The 10797-nt window shown below is 40.3% G+C and overlaps 1 protein-coding gene across 1 annotated transcript in view; it reads right to left on the bottom strand.

The window, feature by feature from the left end:
- Positions 1-10797, bottom strand: part of MICU2 (mitochondrial calcium uptake 2) — a 51582-nt gene that overhangs the window by 19651 nt on the left and 21134 nt on the right. The window contains exons 2-4 of the mRNA XM_081549009.1: positions 9955-10099; positions 234-265; positions 60-135 (exon numbers count right to left, since the gene is read on the bottom strand). Coding sequence (XP_081405135.1) covers positions 60-135; positions 234-265; positions 9955-10099 — 253 coding nt within the window. The remainder of the gene's footprint in view (positions 1-59; positions 136-233; positions 266-9954; positions 10100-10797) is intronic.

Genomic DNA, 10797 nt, shown 5'->3' with positions numbered 1-10797 from the left:
CCTTAATAATGTCTGTTAAATAAAATGCAATTGGAAATTTAACAACAAACCAAAGTTACCTTTATCACCGAGGTCTCTAAAAAAAGTTGATCCACAACCAGCTTTTTTGATTCCTGCTAGTGTGTCCTCGATATCCTTTAAATACACATATTAAAATCTTTCATAAATTAAATAATTTCTAAAAGTTAATTTTCCATCTTAAAAAAAAGAGAGATCTCCCCTCCATTGCTTACCTTATCTGTCAGCCTCTTGACAGAACTTTTACCTATAGCAAAGAGGAAATATTATTGAGTGCCCATATATTATAATACTTTGGTAAAACTCAGCTTCCATTAAGAGAGAAAACTGCTTGAAAGACAAAACAAGTTTATAAAATATATAAGTATGGCAATTTTAGCTAAGATCTCTAAACAGAAGTTACAAGCCAGAGAACTCTAAGTCTAAACACGAACAGTGCAGTTGTGTGTCAGACTCGTCCTCACTGTCACTCCGCTCCAGACACATGGGGTCTTCTAACTGCCTCTGACCCACCATAGCTGTCCAAGAGAAATAAATTTGTGCCAAACACAAATTCTTTCCTTACATGATTATTAAAATCTGTCTCCTTTTGCTTTAATTGATTATAAATATATACACACATGTTTCAGAATGCTACCTTTTTAAACCCTGAAAAGTTCTTAAGTTCACAGCTCTCCAGTCAGATCTAAAGGCTGGCCAACATGGCTGTTCATTCTAAAGTGATGTTACTTTTAGCAGTTTCCTACTGGGTAACAGATTAAAACTCACGCTTTTAACCATCTTCTTTATCCTGACCTCATTTTCTCTCATTTACTGTAAATTCTAAAGCAATCACACTACTTGTTTGGTTGAAATTTTTTCTGAAGACAGCCTCAAGCCATTTTACACATCCAGAACACTGAAAAGTATGTTGTTTATTTCTTCTGTAAGCTAGGTGCATCATTAACTTCCCTTCTTGCTCTCAAAATTATCTTTTCTATAAAGGCCTTTCAGTACAATTACAAGTGTATGAGAATTCACATGACAGGTTAAAAAAAATAATACCTTTAGATGTGCCTTTTTGCAGTTTGGGATGCTTACATTTGGATTATAAATCTACTGGGGACAAATTCTATTATCCATTGTTGATAAATTACCAAGATTTTATTTTTGCGTTAATAATCAAAAAACACTAGTTGTGAATACGACTATATAAATTTTAGAAACATCTATGACCATGTTGGCAAGCTTAGGAGCCGCTATTTTGGAATGATTGTTTGTTGCTGATAAACTAATAAGTATTATCCAATGACAACCAGATTTTAATGCTAGGGCTATTATAACATGAGATCATCAAACACATAAAATGTTCCCCGTTATTTCATGTTAACTACAAGTTCTGCTTGGTACTTGTATAGGTATTTGATTATCAAAAATGGAGAAACCATGTACTTAACGAACTTCTCTTGCAAAAATTTTTTCAAAACAGTATCACTAATTGGAAAGTGGTAAAGAAATTATCTTGGCTGGTAAAAAGTTTGGGGTACATTCTGTTACAAAAAATTCGTTTTCAGGTTAAAAAGAAAAGGCAGAGCTCCTAGTAGAACACATAGTCTCACTTCCTTTCTTTTAAGTCATAAACACTTCTCTGAGTCAGAGAGGGGACTGTGGTGTTTCACACACAGGATACTCTGCTGGGGTTTCTTTAGCGCCTCTTACCCAGGCTGCTGGGTTTTACACTCTTTGTTTACGGGCTCCCCCAAGAAAGAGACTGGGCATCAGGGTAAGAGATGTGAGGCCTGATGTACGTGAGGGGCGTGACCACTGTCCATCTGACAACAGCAACACAGGGACACAGGCAATTCACTGCAATACAAGGATTCCTTTTCTGGCAGTCCTCTTCCCCCACTTTTTAAAAACGGAGGTAGAGTTCATGCATAATATTAGTCTCAGATATATACCACAGTGATTAATAATTTTGATAAGTTATTGGCTATATTCCCTGTGCTGCACAGTATGTCCTTGTAGCTTATTTTATACAGAGTAGTTCAGACCTCTTAATCCCTTACCCCCATCTTGTCCCTCCCTGCTGCCCTCTCCCCACTGGTAACCACTAGTGTGTTATCTGTGCCTGTGAATCTGCTCCTTTTTTGTTGTATTGCTTTATTTTTTAGATCTTCATATAAGTGATGACATAATAGTATTTGTCTTTCTCTGATTTATTTCACTAAGCACAATACCCTCCAGGCCCATCAATACTATTGCAAATGGCAAAAGTTCATCATTTTTTATGGCTGAGTAGTATTTCACTGTCGGAGAAGGCAATGGCACCCCACTCCAGTACTCTTGCCTGGAGAATCCCAGGGATGGCGGAGCCTGGTGGGCTGCCGTCTATGGGGTCGCACAGAGTCGGACACGACTGAAGCGACTTAGCAGCAGCAGCAGCAGCAGCAGTACTTCACTGTATGTATATGCCACATCTTCATCCTTTCATCTACTGATGGACACTTGGGTTGCTTCCACCTTCTGGCTATTGTAAATAGTGCTGCTACTTATGCACTGCTGCTGCTGCTGCTAAGTCGCTTCAGTCGTGTCCGACTCTGTGCAACCCAATAGACGGCAGCCCACCAGGCTCCGCCGTCCCTGGGGTTCTCCAGGCAAGAACACTGGAGTGCACAGATCTTTTCAAATTAGAGTTTCTTTCTTCTTTGGATACATGCCCAGGAGGAGTGGGATTGCTGGATCATATGGAAGTTCTATTTTTATTTTTTTTTTGAGGAGTCTCTACTGTTTTCCACAGTGTCTGCATCAACTTACGTTCCCACTAACAGCATATGAGGGTTCTCTTCTGCATATTCTTGACAGCATTCGTTATTTATGTTCTTTTTGAGGATGGCCACTCTGATTGGTGGGAGGTGATACCTAATTGTGGTTTTGATTTGCATTTCTGTGATGATTAACAACGTTGAGCATCTTTTCAAATGCCTGTTGGCCATCTGCATGTCCTCTCTGGAAAAATGTCTATTTAGGTCTCCTGTCTTTTTCTGTTTTCCTTGAGATTGAGCTGAATGAGCTGTTTATATATTTTGGATATTAACCCTTAATCAGTCATATTATTTGTTAATATTTTCACACACATAAGAAATTCATTCTTACTGTTTTCATAGTTATTTCATACATATTCATGCTCTCATATAAAACAACAGCCAAAAAGGTAGATTCAGAGGTGAGGCTGTCTTGCTTTGTGGTGCGAGTATGAAAAGATGGAAAGTACACTGTGGCTTTTCTGGGCAGGGAGGGATAAATCTTCAAGCACTACGATGGAATTTTGGCTCAAGAAACAGAATGTTCTAAAAGCCTCCACCTACTCTGGAGATTCCAGCACATGGTTTTCACTGTTTACAGAGGACTTCTGAAGTTGAAAACCAGGAACAAGCACACCATGTTACAGGCAAACAGCCATTTTAATACTTAAAATAAGTAAAACTGCATTACTACATATTAAGTACAGTTACAGGTCAAATAAATCTTTGCCTGTAGCCAAAATAAAGTTATTTGATAGCCATAACTATAAAAACATTGCTAATGGTATCTAATCCAACTTCATTTTGCTAGATATCAGTGGACTCTTGACACATAAAAATCAGACCGAGACATTTACATCGTTTCATAACTTTTGCATAAATACATGGAAGAGCTCCAGCATCAATATCGGGATTGGCGTTAAGAGCTGATTACTCCAATACTTGATTGAATTCAGTCCCAGCAATGATGGAAATCATTACATTGCATGCAATTCCACAGAATCTCATACTTAGAATGCTTTTACAAAGGCTATCAAAAGAATAGTAATGTGCTCTGGGCTTAGATTATAAAAAGAGCCATGTTTTAAAGATTTCATTTCATTTATTTCATTTCACACTCATCTCTTCTTTTTAATGATTCCTTTCTACATCATTCCAAGAACAACAATAAGAAAGCTGATGAAAAGCCTAAGAGTGTCTAAAGACAATTAAGAGTGGAGGGAAACTGACCTTCCTGAATATTCTCCCAAGGAGGAGAAATCTGTATTTAAAGAAAAAAAAAAAAGGCATGGTCCATGGACTTTAAACCTGCTCTTCTCACACTGGAAAATGCCTCCTTTCCAGTCAGGCTGGGGGGTGGTTGTGTGCCAGGGGACAGATGCAAGTTTTGCCCCCCTGCAGCTTGACACCTACAGACATGCTTCTCATGCCCATCTGGGGGACGAGTGTGCATGTGTGTCCACAAGAAGGCCTGCAGGGGAGAGCGTGTTTCTGTGGGCGGATGGCACGGTACTCGATGCCTCCAGGCCAGACAGTGCTCACGGCCCAGTCTTGCCCACATGCTGACTCTGCCCACTGCAGGGCGGGGAAGGAGACTTCTCAGTGAGTCCTTGGAAGACCAAAGAGCCAATTTTTGGAAAGTGAATTTATCAGAAGCTGTACCCATTTAAGATTTCCGCATTGGCTCCTACAAATCAGCTCACTTTTCTGACAGAATTGCACTAGGTGAAAATGTTTTCGTTCAGAACCAACATGCTGCTGCTGCTAAGTCTCTTCAGTCATGTCCGACTCTGTGCGACCCCATAGATGGCAGCCCACCAGGCACCCCCGTCCCTGGGATTCTCCAGGCAAGAACACTGGAGTGGGTTGCCATTTCTTTCTCCCATACATGAAAGTGAAAAGTGAAAGTGAAGTCGCTCAGTCATGTCCGACTCTTAGTGACCCCATGGACTGCAGGCCACCAGGCTCCTCCATCCATGGGATTTTCCAGGCAAGAGTACTGGAGTGGGGTGCCATTGCCTTCTCCGAACCAACATGAGGAAAGTATATAAAGAGTCACGTTTTTATTATTTTAGTCTCTCCATTTTTTGTAAAGTATAATAATTTTAAAATTAATAAACTGGCAACAAAGATTAGTTTTATATATACATTTTTATAGTTTTACTGTGACATTTTACATACCACAGAGTCCATCTATTGAAACTGTATAGCTCAGTGGTGTTTAGTATATTCAGAGTATATTATATTAGAATATAGTATATTCAGAGTGGTACAACCATCACCACCATCTAATTTCAGAACGTTTTCATCAGGCCCCCGAAAGAATGAAAACTCATCAGCAGTCACTCTCCTGCCCCTACTTCTGGGCAACCACTAACCTACTTCCTGTCTCTGTAAACCTGCCTGTTCTGGATACTTCATACACATGGAATCAAGCAATATGTGGTCTTTGAGACTGGCTTCTCCCATCCAGCATAACTCGCTCAAGGTTCCCATGTGTGTCAGCAGGCAGACCTCGGAGGAGTGTGGGATCAGTGCTCAGCACCCTCTGCCTCTACTACAAAGCCATGACATCTTTCATGGCACTTTCACATTCGCCGTTTAACTATTTCTCAAACTTGCTGATCAAAATGATCACCTGGGAGTGCTTGTTAAAAATACAGGAATATAGGACAGGCAGCCAGATAAGGACAAGAGGGTATTACTGATTCCATGGCCCAATCTCAGACCTTCTGAATCAAAATCATAAGGGGAGACAGGGGAAGGACTTGAAATTTTAGCAAATGGCTCTCTCTGAATTTACTATAAGTAAGCTTGGGGAATTCTGTCATCACCTCTGATTAGAGAGAATGAAATGGTACCCAAAATTAACGAGCAGGAAACAACCTCAGAGATGTGGAAACTCAGCCCCAAACCAAATAGCTACAATAGTGGCAAAGATAAAAAGGATCTCTTTTATCTGCAACAATTTTAAAATTTAAGATTCATTTGTAGAATTTCAAAAGTCTTAAGATAAATCCACCAAGACACACACTTACCGGCAACTCTGGCACATGCACCACAATAAATTCTATGGTCGCCCTAATTACAGCCCTTTTCAGAGTAAACTGTTAACACCAATGGGTTAATCTTAATTTGGATTATTTATACCCTTACGTATTTATGTGCAACAAAATCTATGTTGAAGTATAAGTAAAGGCACAAAGTGTACAGAGTCCAGAAAGATAAACACCAGGTAAAAATAAGTTTAGGGGCTAATAAATTTCAGATTGGTGTATTTCTTTCTGTTTATACATGAGGATCATGGGTCACTAGGTTGGCTCTGTGTTTCCTTGTTTTTCTTTTCACTATGATCCACAGGAATGCACTAGAGATTATTCTCCTTCTTATCCACGATGAAAAATGAAGATGAAGTACATCATATGCTTAAAGGATGTTTTATTCAGCCTTCAAAATTGCTCAATTCTTGATCTAGTTAAATGCCTTCTGATAGAGTTTAACTGCATTCCAATGAAGACTAAAGTGGAAACATAAGAACCTAAGTTGGTTGAATCAAAGGCTGCATAAAAACAACAAGAAAGAAAAAAAAACATGTAAACTTTAAATTTCATTAGAACAACCTGGACTATGGCTGAAACCAGGTGAAGTAAAACTTGGGAAAATTCTTTTGTTTTTAAACTTTTTATTTTATACTCGAGTATAGCTGATTAAGTGGATTAAGGCTTCCCAGGTGGCTCAGTGGTTAATAATCTGCTTGCACTCATACAGCTGATTAACAATGTTGTGATAGTTTCAGGTGAACAGTGAAGGGACTCAGCCACACATACACATGTATCCATTCGCCCCCAAACTCCCCTCCTATCCAGAATGTCACATAACATTGAGCAGAGTTCCATATGCTATACAGTATGTCCTTATTGGTTATCCATTTTAAATATAGCAGTGTGTACATGTCCATCCCAAACTCCCTAACTTATCCCTCCCCCACAACTGTAAGTTCATTTTCTAAGTCTGTGAGTCTCTTTCTGTTTTGTAAGTTCATTTGTATCATTTCTTTTTAGATTCCATATATAAAGGATGTCATACGATAATCTTGTCTGACTTACTTCACTCAGTATGACAATCTCTAGGTCCATCCATGTTGCTGCAAATGGCATTATTTCATTCTTTTTACGGCTGTGTAATAGTCCATTGTCTACATGTACCACATCTTCTTTATCCGCTCCTCTGCTGATGGACATTTAGGTTGCCTCCATGTCCTGGCTGTTGTAAGCAGTGCTGCACTGAACACTGAAATGAACACACAAGGGTGCATGCATCCTTTTGGATCATGTTTTTCTCTGGATACACGCTCAGGAGTGGGATTGCAGTGTCACATGGTAGCTCTATTTTTAGTTTTTAAAGGTGCCTCCATACTGCCGTCCATAGTGGCTGTACCAATTTACATTCCCACCAATAGTGTAGGGTGTTCCCTTCTCTCCACACCCTCTCCAGCGTTTATTGTTTGTGGATTTTTTGATGATGGCCTTTCTGGCTGGTGTGAGGTGATACCTTATTGTAGTTTTGATTTGCATTTTTCTAATAATTAGTGATATTGAGCATCTTTTTATGTGCCTTTTCCATCAGTATGTCTTCTTTAGAGAAATGTCTATTTAGATCTGCCCATTTTTTGATTGGGTTGTTTTTCTGATATTGAGCTATAGAAGCTGTTTATATATTTTGGAGATTAATCCCTTGTTTGTTGCATTGTTTGCAAATATTTTCTCCCATTCTCTATGTTGTCTTTTTGTTCTGTTCATGGTTCATGGTGTGTTCACATACACACAACAGGTTCAAGAAGCTCACAGAATACCAAGCAGGATGAATACAAAAATAAACTCAAAATGGATTAAAGGCCTAAATGTAAAACTGACACTATGAAACTCCTAGAGGAAAATACAGGTGACAGAGCACTTTCTGACATAAATCACAGCAGTATCTTTTTGGATTTGAATCCTAGAGTAATGAAAATAAAAACAAAATAAACAAATGGGACTTAATCAAACTTAATAGCTTTTGCACAAAAAAGGACATCATGAAAAATCCAGGAGAGGATTTTTTTAGATCTTCACTGTAAGGACTGCTGGGGCCCCTCATGGCTGGATTTTCACCAATTTCTATCTTTCATGGTGGCCCATGCTCAGATTCTAGCAACTCTTTAAACATTCCTGCCAGATGCTGGCTCTGGCAGTGGCTTCCAGGCAGCATCCACCCTGGGTGGGCTCTGCGTCTCTGTGTCTGTCTTCTTCAGTGTTCAGGTATGTGCCCCCTGTGGTCTCAACTCTCTCATGGACTTACGAAGAGCTGTTGATTTTCTTTCAGCTGCTTTTTTGCTGTGAGAACAGGAAATGATGACATCCACGCTCCTTACCTGTTGAAGAGGCTAACCTACTTTTTAAAAGAAAATTTTGTATCGCTCCAATTACTTACTTAGACTAATTTTCTAGGAATGAACTTATTGCATCGATGTAAGTATTAATAAATGTTGCAAAGGTTTCTGATACATACTGTCAAGCTTTCTTCAAAGAAGTGTGAGTCAGGAGGCTGGGATGGGGGTGCTCACACACACCCAACACCCATGTCCACGCAGATCCCAGCAGGAAGAAGGAACACTTTCTCCTGGCCAGGCAATGAAAAGCCATTGCACTTCAAACCCCCACTTTCCTCCAGCGGACTATTTATTTATATTTTTGGCTGTGCTGCATCTTCGTTGAGATGGGAGGGCTTAGTTGACCCAAAGCATATGGAATCCTAGTTCTTGGACCAGGGACTGAATCTGTGTGTCCCGTGTGCTGGAAGGTGCATTCTTAACCACTGGACCACCAGGGAGTCCCCTGGACTCCTTACTGGTAACAGGCCCCCAGAGCTGTCTTTTCCTAACAGTTTCCCCAGAGCTGCCCTCTTTTCCATAAGACAGTTTCTCTCTCCTTCACTTTAGGTTGCTCGTGATTTATCACTGATGCATGTCCCAAACTGCAATTCTCTGCTCCTTCCAAACAAACAGTTCTGCTGGTAACGTAACTGGCTGTTTTTTGTTTTTGTTTTTGTTTTTAATCAATTTAGATGAATAGAAGCTTACCAAAATAATTTAAATATACTGTTACCACACTATTTTCCTTCTCGTAAGCCTTCACTTCACTCTCCCTCACAGGTTCAAGATGAACCCCCATCCCCACCAGAAACACATGTCTATGGTTGGTGAACAGGGTCACCACAATCTCTACATCTGGCCCTTGTTGTTTTTCATTTGACCTCTCACTTCTCCCCAGCACCATCCTCTGGTCTAGCTATAGGTGAACTCACTGTCCCAAGAACAGGCCGTGACCACTCACTTGTTCAGGTAATCCCTCAATACCAACCATGCCTTCCAAGATCTTCTCAGTCTCCCAGTTCGACCTACAGTCTCACAGCTCATCCTGCCCTGGCCCACTCCGCCTGTTCCATGTGCAGCTACCCACACGGCAACACTGTGGATGGTGTCCACTCTGCAAGGTGTCAGGAAGCCAAGAACTTTTCACAGAACACTTTGGCAATACAGGGGACTGGGGTGGAGGGGGTAGGTGGGGGGCGTGTCTACTCTCTGCAACGTTTAGATAAATGTAAATAAGGATTTCTGACAATTTGGGATAGCAGAGAGTTGACAGTTTATGAAATAAAACTATTTATTTATGGCTTTTGGACTTTTGCTTCTTAATTCTATTTTTTTCAGGATTTTTTGGCATCATGACTCCATTATATGACCCTCCTAATTGCTTTAGCCTAGTTTCTTTTTTTGCCCAAAAAAGAAAATGTTTTATTGATTTAAAACATTAATAGTTTTATTGATTTAAAACCTAATATCCTGGATGAATTAGTTATCCTGTTAATAATTTATTGACATTTTAAACCTTACTCTTTTCTCTCTTTAGAAAAACCCATGAACAAGCAACTATTTCTTAGATAAATAAATACGTAAGTTTACTACAAGGGAGGAAAAGTCTAAATAATTAAGCACATGCATGGTACAAAGAATGATGATAATTAAAATGAAGAAAAAGTTGTTACCAATTCTGAAAACCAGAGGTTTTTCAGCCCTAATATTTGATTCCTTAACTTCAAAAACCAAACCACTTACGCTGGATGTGGTCAAACATGACAGAGAAGAGGAAGTCCCGGGGTGTCATGTAGTACTCCCCGCCATACTCCAAGGACGAGAACTGCATGAAGCGCTGTTTACGAGGAGACGGCTTCCCTGTAATCTCTCCGGAGTTCACACTTTTCTAAAAGAAAAGAAATCGCAATTTTAAGTTATTTTCCCAGCATTATCCCCCAGCTTAGCTACTTCTGGAATAAATGACTTGGGTTCGATTCCTGGGTTGGGAAGATCCCCTGGAGAAGGGAACACTTACCCACTCCAGTATTCTTGCCTGGAGAATTCCAAGGAAAGAGGAGCCTGGAGGGCTACAGTCCATGAAATTGCAAAGAGTTGGACACGAACAATTTTTAAAGAGTCGGAATAATCTTTAAAGAGTAATTTTAGTGTTTAGGTCTCACAACCCTCACAACCTCCAAATTTTGAAGTCATTTATTGAAAAGAGATTTACTGGAGCACTGGAGACAGAGCAGAGATGCGGTGAACCCGAGGGAACCCATAGCGCCAAATAGGAAAGCAACAAAGAACAAACGCAAGAAATTCTGTGAGGCAGTAAGATGTGCCATGAAGAGACACAGAGCTGGATAAGGAAGTGCTAAGGAGAACACATCACACAGGATGGACAGGGAAAGACAACATTCAGGAGGTGAAGCGAGGCAGCTGGGGAGCCAGGCACTCCATGGAGGGAGCATTCTCTGCAGGCAGGAGATGAAAAAGGAACAAAGACCCGAGGCAGGAGCAGGCATGGTATGCTCCAGGACTGCATGGCGGAGGAGAGGCTTGGAGAGACAGGAAGGCAGCAGATCAGGTGAAGACAAAGCACAA

Source organism: Giraffa tippelskirchi, chromosome 12 (genome assembly GCF_054371585.1).
Source record: "Giraffa tippelskirchi isolate mGirTip1 chromosome 12, T2T-mGirTip1v1.2.pri, whole genome shotgun sequence".
Lineage (NCBI taxonomy): Eukaryota > Metazoa > Chordata > Mammalia > Artiodactyla > Giraffidae > Giraffa > Giraffa tippelskirchi.
The sequence above is the reverse complement of the archived record's forward strand: the minus strand, read 5'-3'. Positions and strand labels throughout refer to the sequence as shown.